Source organism: Thamnophis elegans, chromosome 5, assembly GCF_009769535.1.
Source record: "Thamnophis elegans isolate rThaEle1 chromosome 5, rThaEle1.pri, whole genome shotgun sequence".
NCBI classification, from domain to species: Eukaryota; Metazoa; Chordata; class Lepidosauria; order Squamata; family Colubridae; genus Thamnophis; species Thamnophis elegans.
Genome location: NC_045545.1, coordinates 41,804,800 through 41,826,595, shown reverse-complemented (window position 1 = coordinate 41,826,595; position 21,796 = coordinate 41,804,800). Strand labels below are relative to the sequence as shown.

At 45.4% G+C, this 21,796-nt stretch overlaps 1 protein-coding gene across 3 annotated transcripts in view; it reads left to right on the top strand.

Moving 5' to 3' along the window:
* The window catches only part of RNF220 (ring finger protein 220), a 402,605-nt gene that overhangs the window by 125,941 nt on the left and 254,868 nt on the right, over nucleotides 1-21,796 (top strand). Inside the window, exon 2 of one of the 3 annotated variants that reach the window (XM_032218004.1) lies at nucleotides 9,019-9,093. The exons of the other annotated variants lie outside the window; for them this stretch is intronic. Coding sequence (XP_032073895.1) covers nucleotides 9,019-9,093 — 75 coding nt within the window. The remainder of the gene's footprint in view (nucleotides 1-9,018; nucleotides 9,094-21,796) is intronic. 3 annotated transcript variants of the gene reach the window in all.

Genomic DNA, 21,796 nt, shown 5'->3' with positions numbered 1-21,796 from the left:
AAGAAAGAGATTATGGGGTAATTTCTCATTTTTAGGAGACTTTATCATTAATATAATGGCAGGTGCAGTGGCTGCATAAGAGGAAGTAAGTACCGTATATACTCGAGTATAAGCCGACCCGAATATAAGCCGAGGCACCTAATTTTACCACAAAAAACTGGAAAAGTTATTGACTCGAGTATAAGCCTAGGGTGGGAAATGCAGCAGCTACCGGTAAATTTCAAAAATAAAAATAGATACCAATAATGTTTTTGAATATTTATTTCAAAGAAAAACAGTAAACTAGCTCTGTAAGTGGAAAAGAGGGTCAATAAAAACAATATGGTATCAACAATAACTTTAAAAGTACAAAAACCTTAGCTCATTCAGCAACCAAGCTAAAACACAAGAGTTAAAATCCTTCAAAACTCATACAAAGCGCTGTCTTCACTGCCATCCATAGCATTACTAATGCCACATTTCTTGAAGGCGCGTTGCACCATGTCCTCCGGAATCTCTTCCCATGCATCACGAACCCACTTTGCTATCAATTCTATGTCGGGCTTCATCAGATTTCCTTCCTCTCCTTCCCTTTCTCGCACACAGGAAGGGGAGGGGGGGCTTTCTAGTCGCTTTCACAGCATAATTTCTTTATCTAACTTTTAAAAAACAGTGTGCAAATCAAACGAGATTTTCGTAACCTGCGAAGCACCAAGTTATATTATGTTGTTACAAATTCGCAGCTACTCCATTCTTTCTGATAGGGAACTGCATTTCCCAAGATGCCTCAGGTCCTCAAAGCGCTGAACGCGGTTTTGCAATTGACTCCAGTGAGGCCCGGTAGCCGCCGGCTGGGGTGGGTGTCAGGGCGCTGCGGAGCGGACACGCCGTTTGTTACTGCTTCCAGCAATCAAGACGGACAAGGGAAGCGACTGAAACGGACGCTGGCCGCAGGAGAGCGAGGCTGCTGCCGGCCGTTTCACCTCGCGCAGAGAACTTCCACTGGGTCCCGGGGTTTCTGCCGGGCGGCACAAGCCTGGGAAGCGAGTGGAAGTTTTCTGCGTGACTGAAACGGAAGCCGCGGCAGGAGAGCGAGGCTGCTGCTGGCCGTTTCACCTCGCGCAGAGAACTTCCACTGGGTCCCGGGGTTTCTGCCAGGCGGCACAAGCCTGGGAAGCGAGTGGAAGTTTTCTGCGTGACTGAAACGGAAGCCGCGGCAGGAGAGCGAGGCTGCTGCCGGCCGTTTCACTTCACGCAGAGAACTTCCACTGGGTCCCAGGGCTTCTGCCGGGCGGCACAAGCCTGGGAAGCGAGTGGAAGTTTTCTGCGCGACTGAAACGGAAGCCGCGGCAGGAGAGCGAGGCTGCTGCTGGCCGTTTCACCTCGCGCAGAGAACTTCCACTGGGTCCCGGGGCTTCTGCCGGGCGGCACAAGCCTGGGAAGCGAGTGGAAGTTTTCTGCGCAACTGAAACGGAAGCCGCGGCAGGAGAGCGAGGCTGCTGCCGGCCGTTTCACCTCGCGCAGAGAACTTCCACTGGGTCCCGGGGCTTCTGCCGGGCGGCACAAGCCTGGGAAGCGAGTGGAAGTTTTCTGCGTGACTAAAACGGAAGCCGCGGCAGGAGAGCGAGGCTGCTGCCGGCCGTTTCACCTCGCGCAGAGAACTTCCACTGGGTCATGAAATGGAGGAGAAAAAGGGGCACCGGGCCATTCACGAGCGTCACCCAGCAGCATGGCCCCGCCCCTTTTTCTCCTCCATTTCGGGCAAATTTTTCACTGACTCGAGTATAAGCCGAGGCGGCTTTTTTCAGCCCAAAAAGTGGGCTGAAAAACTCGGCTTATACTTGAGTATATACGGTAGCTGAAAACAAGTCAAATCTTTACTGACCAGATACAGCTGTTCAATGAATAAGGCAAAGTATAGAAATAGAATATGCTGGCAAGGTTTTGAAAATTCTATTGCAAAAATCGGTTTCTGAGCATACTAGCAATTGTAATAATAGGATTTCGTAGTGCTGATGCATGCTAGATAATTGAGAAAACCAAAGAATTGCCAAAAATAAATCAATATGTGTTTCATTGATTATAGAAAGGCCTTCAGTTAATGTCAATTATGTCAAGCTGTGAAATGTCCTGAGAAAAATGAGAATCTCAGAACATCTTACTGTCGTCCTACAAAATCTATACAAAGGTCAGGAAGGCATAGTCCAGATAGAATGCTGTGAAACAGACTGGTTCTAGGTATATGAGAAGTGACACAAGTTGCATACGCTTCAGTTATTTATTCGGTTTATATATTGAATATGTATCAAGGAAAGCTAGACTGGATGCATGTAGGCATGGTTTAAATTAGAATAGAATAGAATGACAAGAGTGTGAAGAGACATTGGAGGTCTTCTAGTTCAGCTCCCTGCTCAGTCGTCATTTCAGAAAAATGGTTGTCCAATCTCTTCTTAAAAACTTCCAGTATTGGAGCATTCACAATGTCTGGAGGCAAGTTGTTCCACTTATTAATTGTTCTGTCAGGAAATTTCTCCTCAGAGAAACCTCTAGGTTGCTTCTCTCCTTGATTACTTTCCACTTATTGCTTTTTGTCCTGTCTTCAGGTGCTTTGAACAATAGCTTGACTCCCTCTTCTTTGTGGCAACCCCTGAGATATTGGAACACTGCTATCATGTCACCTCTAGTCCTTCTGTTCATTAGACATATCCAATTCCAGCAGTCGTTCTTTATATGTTTTATAAGTCCCCTAATCGTCTTTGTTGCTCTTCTCTGCACTCCTTCTAGAGTCTCAACATCTTTTTTACATCGTGGTGACGAAAACTGGATGCAATATTGCAAGTGTGACCTTACCAAGGCATTATAAAGTGGTATTAACACTTCACGTGAACTTGATTCTTCCTTCTGTTTATGCAGTCTAGCACTGTGTTGGCTTTTTTGGCAGCTGCAGCACATTGCTGGCTCATATTTAAATGATTGTCTACTAGGACGCCAAGACTCCTCTCACAGTTATTACTATTGAGCCAAGTATCATCTATGCCCGTGATGGCGAACCTATGGCACGCGTGTCACAGGTGGCACACGGGGCCATTTGTCAGGGCACGTGAGGCATTGCCCTGTCAGCTGGCCAGAGCACATTCACAAGCTGGCCAGCTGACTTTGGCCTTCTTTTGAGGCCATTTTTCGCCCTCCGGAGGCTTCCCCGAAGTCTCTGGAGCATGAAAAACCGCCCTACGGTCCAACCGGAAGTTCAGGAACGGACTTCCGGCTTGCTTGTAGGGCTGATTTTAGCCCTCTGGAGCATTCAGGAGTCCTCAGGAGGCCCTTGAAGGCTCTGGAGGGCTAAAACCAGCCCTAGAGCAACCTGGAAGTAACTTCCGGTTTGCTCGTAGGGTCATTTTTTGCCCTCCGGAGCCTTCAGGGAAGCCTCCTGGAGCCCTACGAGCAAACCAGAAGTCTGTTCCCAAACTTCCAGTTTGCCCGTAGGGCTGGTTTTTCACGCTCCGGAGGCTTCATGGAAGCTCCTGAAGCCTCCGGAGGGCCTCCGGGGGCTGAGGCTGCTTTCACTCTCCCCAGGCTCCTATAAAGCCTCTGGAGCCTGGGGAGAGTGAAAAAAGCATGCCGAAAATGGGGGGGGGGAGTGCTAGTCCAGAGTGCATGCACACTGTGGTTGTGCGCATAGCATTATGGGTGTGGCATGCCCATGCATGACCCCCCTGCACTCCCCCTCGCTTTTGGCATGTGAGCCAAAAAGGGTTCGCCATCACTGATCTATGCTATTGGTTTTTCTTGCCTAAATGTAGAACATTATTTTTTCCCGCCATTGAATTTCATTTTTTTAGATAGTGCCCAATGTTCAAGTCTGTCAAGAACCTTCTGTATCTTAAGCCTATCTTCTGGAGTGTTGGCTATTCCTGCCAGCTTGGTGTCATCTGCAAATTTGATGAGTTCCCCATACATCCCCTTTAGTGAAAGAAAGATTAGTAGCCTGTACTATGCAAGCGACACTATTCTGATAGCTGAAAATGTAAATGATCTTCAAGTTCTAGTAATGGAAATTAAGGAGCACAGTGAAAAAAGGATTAAATATCACATGCTGGCCACATCCATGCCCAGTTTAGCAAAGGGGAAAAGTTGTGATATGTCACTTGATGCTGCCGTGACGACATCAGTTTGACATTCCTGTGGTAGACTAATACTTGGCAAAATAGCAATGAAAGACTTGGAAAAAGTATTCAGAGTCCATTATGTCTCTACCTACAAAAATCAGAATCGTGCAAACAATGATGTGATTCTAAAAATTGAATGGTAGAGAAACAAGAAGCAAGAGTATTACTGCTTTTGAGCTTCAGTGTTCATCATCATCATGGTTTATGAAACAATAGACTGCCAAAGGGAATTGCAGAATCAAGTTCATTGAAACATAGATTCCACTGTAAAAATACTGAGAGAGGGGAGGACTATGAAGTAGTGTCTAATATCTTGTCTCCAACTGTAGTCCAGAGATTACATGAAATACTGCCATCATTGGAATGCCATCAGTAAGATTCAAGTGAGATAAGTAGAGCGTTTACTGTTCAGAGTATTATAGAGAGAGATTTAGTTCAATAAATCCTTAATATCCCAAGGAAGTTCAGTGTTCTTTTAAGTGAACTGATCGATTATGTTCTGTCACATCATTGTTGACTTTCTCCATGATGATCTGTTTCTAACTTGATCCTTCACGCTTCTAATGGTGTATTAATTGCCACGTTAACAAAGTCTATCCAGCTTCCTGCTGATTGTCCTCTTCTTTTCTTTACTTCCGTTAAGAAACTATTCATATATTAATTTATAGTAATATAGCAACAGTGTACCAAACTTGCTATCTTCTATACCTTATGAGTATACAGTGAGAAACTGTCACCATTCTCTGTACTGAGGAACAGGAATTCTACAATTTCATTACTAACAGAACTGATCTGTTGGAGGATGCTTTTAATTCATAATAAGCAGACAGAGCTTATAAACATTTTTTTCAGGGGTATGTGGTCTGCATCAAACAACTACTTTTGGAAGTAATTCAGACATACCAGTTGGATTCATACGTTAGGACAAGGTTTAGGCATATAGCAAAATAATCTGGTGATTTTCAATTAGGCCTACGATTCCTATTATAAGTCATGCTATTTGAATAATCCTTAGTCCTGACCTTGGCTTGTTTTTCTTCACCCAATAATGTAGTAGCTTTGTCTGACAAATTCATATTTGCAAAACTTGATGCAGAAAGACTGCAATTGAAATTGCAGATTTGCAATTCATTAAGAGCACCTCACTGAGGCCCAAACTACACTGAACTAAGATCACTTCTACTGAGGTGTTTTTTCCAAACAGAAAAGACTGTAGTGGATAAAGTCCCTTCATTGCTGTCTAAACTGCTGTGAGTTATGGTTTTCTCCAGCCTTTAATTATACAGTCAGCCCCAATTGCCTCTTCCTAACAAGGCTGACAGGCCAATCTCTCAAGAGCCCTTAATGTGTTATCATCTCTTGCTGGGTGACCTCATATTTCTAACTGCTCCAAGCAGCGAGGGAGGAAGGAAAAGTGTCATCGTCTCTTTTCCCATCTCCTGTAAGCCCACATCCCCAGGCTCATCTGTTCAGGCAAAGATCAGCCCATCCATCACTTCCCTGTTTGGGCTATTAGATGATTAAAGGCATTTTTTATAATATTTGGATGAGTGTTCAAAGCTTCTTGAAAGTGTCTGATTAATACTCATTTAACCCTTTCCTGATCAGGATGTAGATAAGCAAGTTAGAAAGTTATGCATGGACAAAGACTGCAAGATGTATCTACTTTTTGAAGGATCTTGTTCCATTGGTTCATACCCAGCATTTTGACAAGGTGTGATTCATGTTCCTGGGACACCTGCAGGAAACAGTTCTTCCTAGTGGTTTGTGAGGTTTTAACGGTTCTGGGGGAACAGGAAATGGGACCTTGGTTTGTTATGCAACAGGCTGTGCACATGTACAGTATAGTGTCTGGAAATGATTCCTAAGTTGCTCTTTACAACAATGGGACTGTGTGGATAACAATTCTGCGATCTAGCAAGAATATCAGCCATTGATGGGTGCATCATGGAATGTTGAAATGTCAGCTTCATCTGTATGTTTGTCTATATTGTACTAACTAGACCCATCTATAGAAGGACAACATCAGAACCTCATTAACGTAGATGTTGTCTCTTTCAGTTGTATAAACCTAGCAAACTGTATCTAGTATAGGCAGGTTTTGGCCAGTGTTCAGCAACTGAATCATATCTCTTTCAGGTTTGATTTGTTTTGCTTGATTTAGTCTGAACTACTATAAACCATTCATTTCCTCAATTAAGTATCCTAATAGCACTTACAACCAATGCATTATTTCTAAAGGCAAAGCTGGTAAATTGGGCCAGCTCAGATTTTTTGTATGTTAACTAATGAATGAATGAAATCTGGATATTTACATACTTGAGAGACCGCCTACTGCCAATTACCTCCACTAGACCAATAAGATCGCATAGATTAGGCCTCCTCCGAATTCCATCCGCCGGCCAATGCCGACTGGCGACTACCCGGAGGAGAGCCTTCTCGGTGGCTGCTCCGACCCTCTGGAACGAACTCCCCATGGAGATCCGGACCCTCACCACCCTCCAGACCTTCCGCGCTGCCCTTAAAATCTGGCTGTCCCAGCAGGCCTGGGGCTAATGACTTTAACCCCACCCGAATGGTATGACTGTTGTGCTTTTTTTAACAATGTACTGTCTTCTTGTTGTAACTTGTTTGTCTTCCCCTCCCCCAGAAATGTGAGCCGCCCTGAGTCCCCTCAGGGAAAAGGGCGGCATACAAATAAAGTATACAAATACAAATACTGCCCACCTCCTAAGATTCTAGGTGGTTTATAGTAATAAATGCCAAAAAGACAAATTGTCCACAATCCCAAAACAAAGAAATTAATTGGGTAATTAATTGGGTTAAGAAAGCAAATTCTTCTCAAGCCAAAACAACAACAAAACTCATATATAAATGGTAGCTCTGCCCAAATCTAAGAAAACAGTGTTAACAAATCATGATTCTCATATTCATGTTTAAACAAAACAGCTTTAATAGTCATATAGAAGTTCAATACTGGAATAATTTACTTTGAAAATTGCTACAAATGTATTGAGATTTGTTTTTACAATTATAGAGGACTGGAGAATATTTAAAATATTCCATTCTGATTTATTTCTAACTAATGGTCTTGACAATTAATGTAATTTTTGCAAGTTAAATAATGAAAAAATTTAATTCCAGGGCGCAGTTTCTACACTGGATAGTTTTTAAGAGATTAGCTGTACATTAATCAATACTTTTTGTTTTTATTTATTTAGGATAGGATGAAGTGGTTTAAGTAGAATATTCAGATTTACATTACTTTTTAAAGTTAAGGGCACATAGCTAGTATATCACACATGCCAAATTATTGTCTCTTTCCTCCCTTATATTGTTTAAGGAAACTACCATTTTTCAATTGAAGAAGCAATGGGGAAAGTTAGTATTAATCATACAAAACCTAGATATTTAATGTAACCTTGAAGGATGTAAACATTTCAATTAAAATATAAATGTATGAATTTGATTGATCAGGAGAATTCTGTTGAATGATATGTTAGAAGCTGAAAAAGACAGGAAGATGAGAGAGGGAATGGTAGAAGCAAGAAAATAGGCAAAAAAGATTAATTGTTTCGGTCTGCTAAAACTTCCCAATGTTCTCTTTGATTTTTGTAGACTGTTTCCAGTTCTTTGCAATGATCAAGTTAGGATTCTCATCAGGTCAAGTTTTATACCAAATTGCAAGCATGAGTTATGTGTGAACAAACAACATTTATGAAGGCACTTTGCAAGAGACATTTCAGTAATTAAAAATTTCTGGGAAACAAAATATGAACTGGATTCAAATTGATTTGTAAAACTGTAACCTTGTCTGATTTTGTAAGAGGATGAGTAGCTGATTAATAGCTGTTGCTCTGGAAAGGAATAGAACCATGCTGATATAGTGGTTAAAGCAGTGGTACTCAACTATTTTTTCACCCCGGGCCCCATTTTTATGCCCATGGATCATAGCCACAGACCACCAAGACTTAATCTAAGATTTAAATCATAACATTTCTCCAAGCCTTCGCTTGCAGCTCCCCCCCCCCCCCAAAGGATCTGTGAACCACAGATTGAGAAACACTGGGTTAACACATCAGATTTGGACACGGATATCCAGGTTCAGATCCACCTTTAGCCCTGGAAATTCACTCAATGCTTTTGAGCCAGTCATTTGCGGGCTGACCCATCCTATCTTGTGGAAGAAAATGGGATGAGGATGTAGATAATCTTCCTTGGGCTCCTGACAGAAGAAAATATATAAAGCAAATAAATAAATATAACCTCAAGGTTGCCTACGTGTGAAAATATGGTGCCTATTCAGTGAGATGGTTTAACAGCATTTAGCTTTCTTTAAATAAATTCTACAGTAAAACATTACAGTGCTTTGGGAATAACATAGAACAGTTACATTGACCAGTACAAAGGTGTGAAAGTAACATCTGTCTACATCTCTTTAAAACATTTAGGTCTTCTGTGGGATTGTGGGGCCAGCAGCTTTAAAGAGTTGTATACAGGTGCTATATTTATGCTTCTGCATATTTCTAAAATACTGTGCAGCATTATTCCACAGTTCAATATATAACACTTGTACATTATTTCTACATTCCTCTTTCCTAATCTCATTATATTGTATGTTGTTCCTTGTGAGAAAATATTAAGTATCAGGATCTATAAAAAACAGTGTATTTACAGCAATTCTTTTTGTGTGTTCTTTATAAGACTAAAACTGCAGTTTTTGATATCTAATCCCATGATAGCAACTAAATTTGGAAAATCTCTATTGTTAAATGTCACTTGCTCAGTTATAGTAGTCAGTTGATTGATTGTCTCCCTTCTGATGGTGATTGTCATATCTCATAATCTCAATTTCTTGTCAATTGATTGCCAGATAGAAGCGACAGCCAAGGAGGGCCACCAGTGTCCGTGGGGGCCAGCCAGCGCATGGCGTTAACTTTCCCCCTCTGTAAGTGTTTATTTATTTTTATTACTGTTGTGGGATATTTTGGAAAAACAGTAGAAGCCTCATCAATTTGCGTAGATGATATTAGGGCAGTAATAAAAAATATAGTTAAGGAATAAAAAGATACAATATATTTAAAGTATCACTACTAACCTATACTATAGCTTTTGATTGAAAATTGCTGAGAACAAATCTGTCATTGTTTTATCAAGGGTAGTTAATACTGTATATCCTTAGTTTTAGGGGAAAAGTTTCATTATAAGCAGAAATGGGTAGTTGCTAAAAGTTATGGATGAAAATCACTTAAAAATTATCCTTAGAATACTAGGTGAGAAATGAAAATGAAAGAGTCACTTTCGTTGGGTCAGACAAATGTTTCATCCTGGATCTTACAGTAATCATTAATGAATGCCAGTAGGATTATGTACCTGCTCTGTAAAATTTGTAGCTCATATCTCTAATGTCATGTTTCTGAGTAATGGGCCAAATCAATCCAGGACTCTGAGGCTGTGGTTTTTCTCAAAGATCTATTTTATTGGGTATATCATATCGGCACATTTGAACATATTTTCGTATCTTTTTGTTCTTTTTCATTGCTGATCACCAAAATTGTCTTCACACCAGATGCCATGTCCTGAGGAATCCCAAGTAGCTGGCTTGCTTGGAGTCAGGAGTCAGAGCCTTGACATTAAGCCACATTTGAATGTGCCTATATCCGGGATGGCGAACCTATGGCACGCATGATACAGGTGGCACGCGGAGCCATTTGTCAGGGCACGCGAGGTGTTGTCCTGTCAGCTGGCCAGCGCGCATGCGCACGCTGGCCAGCTGAGTTCAGCCTTTTCTTCTTTTTTTAATATAATTTTTTTTATTACATAAACAACACATACACACAACAATAAAAAAACAAGAAAAAAAAAACACAAAAAAACCCGATCATTACATACAGCATGTCATTTGGTTACAATTGTTTTAACATTTATCATTCTTATACATTTATTATTTCATTTAATAGGTTATAATATACAGTTTGGGTTGCTTTGTTTACCATCTCTTCCTCCTGTTGTAACACCACCTTATTTTCCCTTTCTTTTCTCCCTCCCTCCCTTCTCTGAGTTCAGCCTTTTCTAAAGTCATTTTTCGCCCTCCCCAGGCTCCAGAGGCTTTATAGGAGCCTGGGGAGGGCGAAAACAGCCTTCCCCACCCACTCCTGGAGGCCCTCCGGAGGCTTCAGGAGCTTCCCTGAAGCCTCCAGAGTGCAAAAAAATGACCCTATGGGCAAACCGGAAGTTTGGGAACGGACTTCCAGTTTGCTCATAGGGCTGTTTTTAATCCTCCGGAGCCTTCAGGGAATCCTCCTGAAGGTCCCTGAAGGCTCCGGAGCGCCTCCGGGGGAGGCAGGGGAGGCTGTTTTCTCCCTCCCCAGGCTCCTATAAAGCCTCTGGAGCCTGGGGAGGGCGAAAAAAGCATGCAAAAAATGGAGGGGGAGCCTGCTATTCGTGCATGCGCACTGGGGAGGGTCACGCATTGCATTATGGGTGTGGCACCCCTGCGCACAACCCCCTGCTTATGGCACTTGAGCCAAAAAAGGTTCACCATTGCTGTCCTATATGATAAACCCAATAAAATGGATCTCTTAGAAAAACCACAGCCTCAGAGTCCTGGATTGATTGGACCCATTACTTGGACCCATACATCTAAATTATGAACATCTCTGCGATCATTGTTCAGTATAGAATTAGAATTTTTCCAGGGCGCTGCTCTGGAGAGTCTAAGCAAGGGTTAAATACAGCCAATCTGCCCAGAACTGAATTGAAACTTTAAGCCACAGCTCTGGTGCTGACTATCTTCAGTTTTTTTCAATTCAGCTAGCCCAGTGGACGTGCTTTCAAGTTTCTCTCCAATTGGACTCTCCTAGAGTTAAAAGTAGGAAAAGTTTCCTTAATGTGTTCATCAAGAGCAGGCTTGGTGAGGGAAAATTCCTATCTTTTCAATTTGGCTATTTGTTCACCTTTTTGGTCCTCCTGGTGTCCTGGTTTCGCTTGGGCGCTGTAGGGCCACAGTCCGCTGTTGTGGGAGGCGCGTGGGTCAGAGTGCCGACGCCAGCGCTGTTGCAGCACCCCTGCTGCGGTGGGGACCCCGGCTGAAGGCTCCGTTGCCGCTGTCCACACTTTGCAGAAGCCGGCATTTGGCATGGCTCTTCAGGGCTCCTATTTAGTTCCAGCGGCCAATTTAAGTTGCATGACTGGTGCAGCGGCCAATTTGGGAAACAGGAAGTTCTGTCCGCCATTTTGTTTTCACCAGTTTCGCTTCTGAGCACATTTTCGCAGCTGCCTGGTCGCCTGACTCGTTGCAGGTAGCCGCGTGGAGACTCTTTGTCCAGTTTGACCAGCGATTTGGCTCCTAATCTAGTGAAACCATCAGATTAGTGTGGCAAAGGATCATGGCTTACTTAGGTCGCCTCCTTACCTGACCTGCAAGGTGCTGGGAACTGCTAACGCTCGCACCGCATTCCTGCTTGGCTGGATCTGATCTCAGTGACCTTCTGTGTCTCTCTTCTGAGTGCTTGGGTCCGCGGTCGGCAACTGTGAAGGTGGTGAGTGGAGGTAGTCCCTGCCTGTTTCAGTTAGACCCCAACCTTTCAGCCATGGCAGATCAGATCCCTGAGAATTCAGAGCAGCTTGGGCCCTCTTTCAGAGCTTTCTCCAGGCAAGCCGGCAGGGCTGCCCAGGAAGCCATCAGGGGCAGCAAACCCTAGTCTAGGCCTGGACCCAAACATGGCTCAGGCCCGGATAAGGATGCCATCCGTCACCAGAAGGCTTTGGAGAAGCACTTTTCCAAAGCTCAGCAGCAGGCCCAAACCTCCCAATCGGTGTCTCCAGTGGAGCCCTCCATGGAGGTTCAAACAGATCAGAGGCAACCCGTCTCCGATAGTGATGAGGAGGGCCAGGAGATTTCTCCCACTGCTTCCCTTGCCATGGCAGCTTCTCCAGGCCCGTCATTGGTTGACCAGGCTGATCTCTTCACCTATCCTTCAGACCTGGAGGAAGGGCCTGTTCCCATGGGCCCCTTTGCACCCCAGCAGCCGCGACCCATTCCAGGGGTTCGACTCATTGAGGACCAAGGCCCTAACCTTTCAGCAGAAATGGAGGAGGTCATTAACAGGGCTATATCCCAGGGCATAGAGGCAGGCATGCTGCAGCAAGGCAAGCGCCCACTCAAGACCCGACATTTCCAGCCCCAAGATGCTCCTAGAGAAGCATCCTTCACCCAGCCTTCTCAGTCTCCACATTCCTCTCTGGCCAGTGAGGATTCTGACTGGGAGGAAGAAGACATCCTACCTAGGCAGGAACCTGAGTTTTCTGGGAACGAAGGGGTCACATCCAAAAAGCCTGTTTTGCGGGGGCGGGGGTGTTATTTAAGCTAGCCAACTTCAAAACCATCTTGAATAAGGCAAAGGTCTTGACCCGCTTAGGGTCTATCCCCCCAGATCAGGTGATTAACGATCAAGACGATCTATCTGGGGACCTATTTGAAGAGCCTGTGTCGGCCCAAGAGATAGTGCCAGTTCCCAAGCTCTTTCTGAATGTGGTTCAAAAGCAATGGGCACAACCAGCCACCCTTGCTACTCCCAGTAGCAATGATAAGAGGTTGTACATGGTAGATGCCAGTCTGGAGGACTTGCTTAAATTACCTCCCATTGATCCTCCTGTGGCAGCCCTTACCTCATCCTCTGTACTCCCCCCCCCCCCGATTTACTGGAGGGACTCAAGGCAGAGGACAATAAAACAAAGAACGCCTGCCATAAAATCCACCAGGCAGTGGCTTGGGCGATTAAAACGTCCGTCTCTGCGTCCTTCCTTTCTAGGGCTGCCCTTCTCTGGTTGAGACAGTTGCTGACCAAGCTTCTGGCCGGAGATACCAAATTAAGGCAGGTTGTCAATAAGATTATGGCGGCTACTGAGTACACTGCTGATGCCACCCTGAGTGCAGCCAAATTTGCCTCCCAGGCCTTGGTGTCCAATGTCACTACTAGGCGTCTCTTGTGGCTCAGGCACTGGAATGTTGGCATGTGTTCCAAGTGGAAGCTTGTCTCGGCCCCCTTTAAAGGGGACAAGCTTTTCGGGGAGGTACTGGACCCAGTCCTAGTAGAAAATAAGGACAAAAAGAAGGTGATTCCATCGGTCACCAAGAAATCCGACCGGAAGGGCTCCAACTCCTACAGTAGACAGCCCTTTCGGAACACGGAGCCTTCCTCCAGCTCTGCTTCTTTCCATCAGCCATACTCACAGCAGGGTGATCGGTCCCAGGACCATCAGCCATTTCGCGACAGAGGTCTCCAGCAGAATTTCTCCATGTGTCCCTTTTGAGGGGGTCTGGTTCCTGACCTTTCAAAAGATACAAGTGACCACCAACGGTCAGCTCCCATAGGAGGACGTCTTCAGTTATTCCACGCCCAATGGGAGCAGATCACGTCGGACCAGTGGGTCCTACAGACAATCCACTTGGGTCTCACCTTAGAATTTCTCTCCCTCCCCCCCCGACACTTCATCCGCTGTCACACCCCTTTGTGTCCTGTCAAAAAGGCTTTCATGGAACAGGAGATCAGACATCTCAGGGACATCAGAGCCATAGAACCGGTTTCACCAGGTCAGGAAGGAACAGGATTCTACTCCATTCTGTTCCTGATCCCCAAAAGCTCCGGGGAGTGCAGGGGAATTCTAGATCTAAAAAGATTAAATTATCATATAACTTACCGGAGATTCAAGATGCAGTCCCTACAGTCCATCCTGGGCTGCATCAGGTCAGGAGACATCTTGACATCCATAGATCTCAAAGAGGCCTACCTCCACGTACCCATTCGTAAAACTCACCGCAGGTACCTGAGATTCATTTATGCCAGCCGCCACTACCAGTACTGGGCCTTGCCATTCGGCCTGTCATCAGCCCCCAGGACGTTTACAAAGCTCCTTGCAGCAGTGGCAGCTTTTTTCAGATCTCGTCCTGCGTGACTCCATTGCTACCTAGACGACGTCCTCATCCAGTCGTCATAGCCAAAGCAGGTGATCCAAGACCTCAGGTACACCATGGAGGTCCTCCAGGACCACGGCTTCTCCATAAGTTCGGACAAAAGTCATCTTCAACCAAGGTTGCAACATCTGGGCGCCATCATTGACACCGTCACCTGCCAGGTCTTCCTGTCCCCAGAGCGGATAGCGAGCCTCAAAGATAGGATCTTACAGGTGCAGCGGTCCCCTCACGCCAAGGTCATGCAGTTGTCGCAACTCCTAGGCAAGATGATATCGTGCCTGTCCATCGTCCCGTGGGCAAGACTCCATTCTCGTCCCTTGCAGTGGCTCCTGCTGCCCTACCAGAGGGCCAACGAAAGCAGCTTGATGAGGTTGGTACCGGTCTCCCTGAAGGTACATCACACCCTCAGGTGGTGGCTGTCTCCAGCCCTAGTGAGGGGCACTCCGTTCAGGGAACCAGCAGGTCTCATCATCACAACGGACGGCAGCCTTTATGGCTGGGGAGCCCATCTCCACAATCAACTCATGCAGGGCAGGTAGTCTTCAGCTGAGGCCTCTCACAGCATGAAGTGGCTGGAGCTGAGAGCTGTCAGATTGGCCCTCCTCCATTTCTGCCTCAACATACAGGGCCATCACGCGAGAGTGCTAATGGACAATGTAGCGACAAAGGCGCATATCAACCACCAGCGGGGCACTCGCTCCAGATCCGTAATGGCAGAAGCCTACACCCTAGGTCAGTGGGCGGAGAAACATCTGTTGATACAGGCGGAGCACATTTCTGGAGCAAGCAACAGCCAGGCAGATTGCTGAGCAAGGCCACGGTTGACCACTCGGAGTGGTGACTACATCTGCTTCTATTCCAATGCCTGTCCCAGAGGTTTGGCTGTCCGCTAGTTGATCTGTTTGCCACCCCGGCCAACACACACCTTCCCAGGTTCTTCATGAGGTTTCACGGTCCGCAGGCCGAGGGAGTCAACACCTTGCACTGCCCATGTCCGCGGGGACTGTTGTATGCGCTCCTGCCATTACCTCTCCTTTCCAGAGTCATCTGGAAGATCCTATTGGAGGCAGCGGAGGTCTTGCTTGTGGCACTGTTCTGGCCCAGGGGAACCTGGTTTGCCGATCTGGTGAGTCCATCGACCCTCCTTGGCAGATCCCGCCGCATGAGATTTCCCTCAACCAGGGGGCCCTTCAACACCCAGAACCCCAGTGGCTGCAACTGGCTGTCTAGCACTTGAGAGGGATCTCCTAAGCAGGGGCAACCTCTTGAACCAAGGTCATCTACAACATCCAGGCATCCCTCCAAAGCCCGGATCTACAATGCCACCTGGAGGTCATTCGCTGCCTGGTGCACCTCCCACGAGGTATCTGCGACTTCGGCCATGATTCCCATCATCCTGGACTTCTTGCAAGATGGACTTGACAAGGGACTAGCGCCCAACACTCTGCGACGTCAGGTGGCCGCAATCTCCACGATACTTGTGCCTGACGAACACTCCTCCCTTGGACGTCCTCCTACTATACATAGCTTTCTGAGGGGCACAACCAATCTGAGGCCCCCGGTGGTCCACAGATATCCCTCATGGGACCTTAACGTTGTTCTCTGCGCTCTGATCGGTTTTCCATTTGAACCACTTCGTTCGGCCAGCATTAAGCATTTGACCTTTAAGACCGCCTTTTTGATCGCCATCACTTCTGCGCAGCGTATCTCAGAGCTGGCAGCCCTATCGATTCGAGAGGACTTGTGTTTGATAAAACAGGACAGGGTGGTCCTTCGACTGTTCCCAAAGTTCATCCCCAAGATCAACTCCTGGTTTCATCGGGCCCAGGAGGTCATTTTCCCAGATTTTTGCCCGCATCCCAGGCACCCGAGGGAGAAGCGTTGGCATATGCTCGATGTCCGCAGGATGCTCTGCAGATATATCAAGCCACGGTTGTTTTTCGCCGTTCCAAATCGCTCTTCGTTTCTTTCCAACTGGCCTCCCAGGGCCGGAAAGTTTCCTCCTTTACTATCGGACAGTGGTTGAGGGCCTGCATTGCCCTCGCTCATGTTCTGCAGTCCAAACCTGTGCCTAGCCATATCACAGTACATTCTACTAGGAGTGCCACCACCACGGCAGCCTTGGCGACACAGCGCCGATTGAGGAGATTTGTAGGGCGGCCACTTGGACTTCGTTATCTCCATTTGTTTGGAATTACAAGTTGGACAAGTTTGCCTCGGCGGAAGGGGCCTTTGGGAGGCGAGTTCTTCAGGGCATTCATACCAGCGGAGAGACCCTGAACATGACTGCTTCCCGCCCTAGTGCTTGGGTATGTCCCTTGCTTGGACTCTCCAGAGCAGCGCCCTGGAAAATGATCATTGGCTTACCTGAAGGGTCGTTTTCAGGGCACTGCGAAGGAGAGTCCAACCCCACCCTGGGGTCTGGTTCCACTGGTTTCAGTACAGGCGTCCGCAGTTCCAGTCGGATTTGTGCCTATGTTGGATATGGTTCCTTTTGGAATTATTGTTGAACTTCTCAGCGCGCAACAATTCCACACCTTCATTGAAAAAATCTGAAGATAGTCAGCACCAGAGGCGTGGCTTAAAGTTTCAATTCAGTTCTCGGCAGATTGGCTGTATTTAACCCTTGCTTGGACTCTCTTGCAGCGCCCTGAAAATGACCCTTCAGGTAAGCCAATGGTCATTTACCTGGCTTTTTGAAAAATATTTCTAAATTTTAAGGGGGAAAGGATACTTTATATAAGGATTACTAGCATAGCATAGAAAAGCCTCTTCTTTTTTTCCCCTGTTCCATATTTCCTTGCTTCTACTGCAAATTAACCTTTGTTGTTATTGTTGTATTTCCATTGTTCAGACATTCTAAATGAATGACAGGCTATAATCAGTTCGAATTATATATATTGGCCCTACTCATATGATATGTAATTATACCATTAATTTATTTATATTTCATATTTCTAAACCATCCTCCTGGCTCAAAGAGGGCTATCCAATATAATATAATTTATAAATAAAGTGTCATTAAAAATTAACATTAACATTAAAATTTGGTATGTATGTAGCATCCCTGTGTGTGTGTGTGTTAGGGGGAGGGTTTCCATACGAGTTATTTAATCCATGTTGATAACTTCCTTAAATAACTGAAAGAATGCTAGATTTTTTCCCCCAAATAGACAAACTGTATTTGGGGCTCAATTCAATTGCTAATTTCGTCAATTAATTCCCCTGTGATATGAGCCTAGCATCTGGGCAATTAGTTGATTCTTTTCCTGTAAAAAGGGGATCTCTCCAGGAACTCCCACCTCTGTCTCAGTTTTCACCACCCTCAGATCACACAGAGGTGATGAAAAAAGGACAGAAAGAAATAACTGTGGTTAAACCCATGAGTCTGCCAGTAGTAGTGCCAATTGTGGGCACACACTAGGGATTTTTTTTTTTTTAGGTCCATCTGGAGATTTTTTTTTTTTTTTAAGCCAGTGCAGATTTTAAAAATTACAGATTTGGTTTTTTTTTTTAAAGCAGGAGCTGGGAACAGAGTAAAAATCTTCCAGCCTCTTTTATGGCAACTGGAAGGAATTTTTAAAAAAGTTTTGTATGACAGGAGCAGCTATCCTAGTCTACTTCAACGCATGTTTGCTGACTGGGAGAAGCAATAACTGGATGTTATATATTACCAAAACACAGTTAAATCCTACTATTACTGTGATCCTCTGAAATGCCTAATTTTCCTTTTCACCATCTGGAATTTTCTCCAGATTGTCTTGATAGTTAAAAATGCAATCTGAAATTCTGAGTAAAAGCCTTATGTCTTTCACTGATATTCCATTTCAAATACTATCCACTTGTCTTGGATGTTATAGAATTTGCTGTCACATCTACCAGTTCGAATCCAGTTACTTCAGACTTTTGACTTTCTTCCTTGGTAATGGCTAACATACCTTAATAGGCTTTGTACACATTGAGGCTGCCCTTGGATGTAGTTGAAATAAGACAAAGCAGTACTATAATACTGGTGCATGGATGACTTAAGGCTGTCTTGGGTGGAATCCACAGAATTGGCATACTGTCACCCCCTGATAGAGCTGACAAGAAACCAACATGTATCCAAAGTGCACCCACAGTGCACTCAAAGCTTGAGTTCTCTTTACTGCTGATTCATATATGAACAATAAGAGATGTGATTGGCAATTTGATTCGCAGTCTGGCTAATAATGTTATCCACTTCCTACAAGGCCTTCACCAATTCGCATGCTATACTTTTAGATGTGCTGTTGATGACATAGGCCAGTGATGGCTAAACTTTTCGGCACTGAGTGCCCAAACCAGAATGCGCGTGCTTGTGTATGCACCGGAGTGTTAGAAACCTGAAGACCAGCTGGCGGGGGTGTGCATTCCTATTTTTAGCTGTTTTCCGGCTGGTTTTGGCCATTTTCAGGCCGTTTTCCACCTTCAGACCATTTTTCAGTGTTCTGGTGCCCGTGAAGACAACCTGAAACCAGAAGATCAGCTGACAATGGCGCGCGTGCCCACAGAGAGGGCTCTGCATGCCAGCTCTTGCACACGTGCCACAGGTTCGCCATCGCAGACATAGGCCAAGTAGACAAACCATCACCTTTCAAAGTATTCCTAACCACTCAAAAAATAACTTAAAAAGGAGAATGAGCGCGTTGTCAGATGAAACAAGAATGGATGGTGTGTGCAATGGTCAGAGACTGGAAAGAAGGGAGAGAGTCAGGACCCCAGTGACAGAGGCACTAGGCACTTTGTTATAGCAAATTGCCTCCCCTCTTCTCATCAATGCACCCTACATTGGTTGCATGGAAGCAATAATATAATGGAAAACATCATTTGAGTAGCTAAGTGCCTAAACATGGCCTCTGGCTGAAACTTGCTCAGGGGAGTGTTGTTAGGACATTCTCATTCTAGAGAAAGTTGTGTGGATGTGTCTTTACGTATGACTAGAAACAAGATAAAAAGGGTGCCATAGGGACATAGCAGAATGAAGATGCTGGGGGAGTATCATTTTTATATTGTAATTAGGCTAGTCAAAGGCCTTTAATGCATATAATATTTTGGGCAATTGTATAGACAACTTTGAAACTAGTAATTTACAGATATAGTAGAAATTGGGTATGCTTCCTGTTCAGTTTAGAATAAAGGACTACATATTAGCCAATGAGGTAAAGTGATTGGATGAGTAGTTGGGATGGATTGCTCCATCATCTATTCCCATGGCAGGTTTTGATATGTGTGTCCCATTCTCCTCTGCCCTCCCCTCCAACCACTTTACTGACAAGCATATAGATAGAGGAAGAAAGTAGATGACCTTCGGCATGTTTATTGACACTCCCAGAGTTCATACTGCAATTCTACAATCTTTCCCTGAGATTATTAAAAATTAATTGATCGCTTTTATATGTCTCTATGGTGCCCGACACTGCCATGAGAGGGGCCAAGAGGAGGAGGGTGTGTGCAGGCGGAGCAAACACGCTGATAAATGTTAATTACTCTTTTATGGCCCTTGTCAAATTCCAAAGCAAGTCATAAATTCATTAAACTCTAACGGATTAAGCACATGCAGCTTATTTAACCACCATAAACAAGATCATTTGGATGTTGGTTTTCCCCTTTTTATTGCTTCAGCAGCAAAAAAGGGAGAAAAAATAGACTTGAGAGTTCTTGATAGGTCTGAAAAGTTGTTGTTGGTTAATATTTAGTTGCTACTGCCTTTATTAATACGGCTTGCAATATATGAAATTATTTTCTTATTGCATGCTTTTAACTATATGCACTTTGAATGATACAAACTGAATTGCTGATGGTCTCTGTACAAAATTGTATTGGATTCCTATAGGGGGGGAAATGTATTGTTGAAAAAAATAGTTCAAGTTCTTTGTCACTGAAGAGTTTTCCAGTTTTGGGGGGATGTAAAAAAATGGGTACAGCAAAAACAATAAATATTTTCTTTTGTGTCTTCTCCATCATTACAGAGGTTATAATATCAATTTCATTATTATTTATTAAATTATTATTATTTATTAAATTTATAGGCCGCCCAATCCCGGAGGACTCCGGGCGGCTTACAACAAAAGAAGAAAAAAGAAAAGCAAAATAAAAGAATAGTTTAAAATTCACAACACACATACGTTCTAATTGGGGCTGGACCTTAACAATAAGGTCAACAGCCCCAGGCCTGCCGGAACAGCCAGGTTTTAACAGCTTTCCTGAAGGCCATGAGAGTGGGTAAGGTCCGGACCTCTGGGGGTAGTTGATTCCACAGGGTCGGAGCAGCCACAGAGAAGGCTCTCCTCCAGGGGCCCGCCAGCCGACACTGTCCGGCTGACTGCATCCGAAGGAGGCCCACCCTGTGGGATCTTATCGGCCGTTGGGAGGTGTGTGGCAGTAAGCGGTCTCGCAGATAGGCTGGTCCTAAGCCATGTAGGGCTTTAAAGGTAATAACCAACACCTTGAATTGCATCCGGAGACCAATTGGCAGCCAGTGCAGCTCGCAGAGGACAGGTGTAATATGGGTGTATCTCGGTACACCCAATATCGCTCGCGCAGCTGCATTCTGGACTAGGTGTAGTCTCCAAACGCTTTTCAAGGGTAGCCCATGTAGAGCGCATTGCAATAATCGAGCCTTGAGGTGACAAGGGCATGAGTGACCGTTTGAAGTGCCCCCCGGTCCAAGTAGGGCTGCAATTGGTGTACCAGGCGAATCTGGGCAAAGGCCCCCCTGGTCACAGCCAACAGATGGTGTTCCAGTGTCAGCTGTGAATCCAGGAGGACCCCCAAATTGCGGGCCCTCTCTGAGGGGTGTAAATTTTCACCCCCCAGGATCAAGGATGGACTGTCTGAACTGTCCTTCGGGGGCAACATCCAAAGCCACTCGGTTTTATCAGGATTGAGTACCAATTTGTTCATCCCCATCCAGATCCTGACAGCTTCCAGGCATCAGCACATCACGTCCGTCGCTACACTGAGCTGGCACGGGGCAGATAGATACAATTGTGTATCATCTTTATATTGATGGTACTTTATCCCGTGCCGTCGTATGATCTCACCCAGCGGCTTCATGTAGATGTTGAATAGAAGGGGGGACAGGACCGAACACTGCGGCACCCCACATTTGAGGGGCCTAGGGGTCGACCTCTGTCCCCCGACCAACGCCGACTGTGACCTACCGGAGAGGTAAGAGGAGAACCACCGTAAAACGGTGCCTCTCACTCCCACCTCTTCCAGATGTCGCAGAAGGATACCATGGTCGATGGTATCGAAAGCCGCTGAGAGGTCAAGAAGCACCAGGATAGAGGTATGCCCTCTATCCCTAGCCCGCCAGAGATCATCGATCAGTGCGACCAAAGCGGTTTCAGTGCTGTACCCAGGCCTGAAACCAGACTGAAAGGAATCCAGATAATCCGCTTCATTCAAGGTCCGTCAGAGTTGAAGCGCCACCACCTTCTCAACAACCTTCCCCCAAAAAGGAAGGTTGGAGACAGGACGGTAGTTTTTCAGGACGGCTGGATCCAGGAAAGGCTTCTTGAGGAGGGGGTCTCACCACCGCTTCCTTTAGTGGTTGCGGGAAAGACCCCTCCTGCAAAGATCCATTGGTAATCGCCTGGAGCCAGCCTCATGTCACCTCTCTGCTGGTCGAGACCAGCCAGGAGGGGCACGG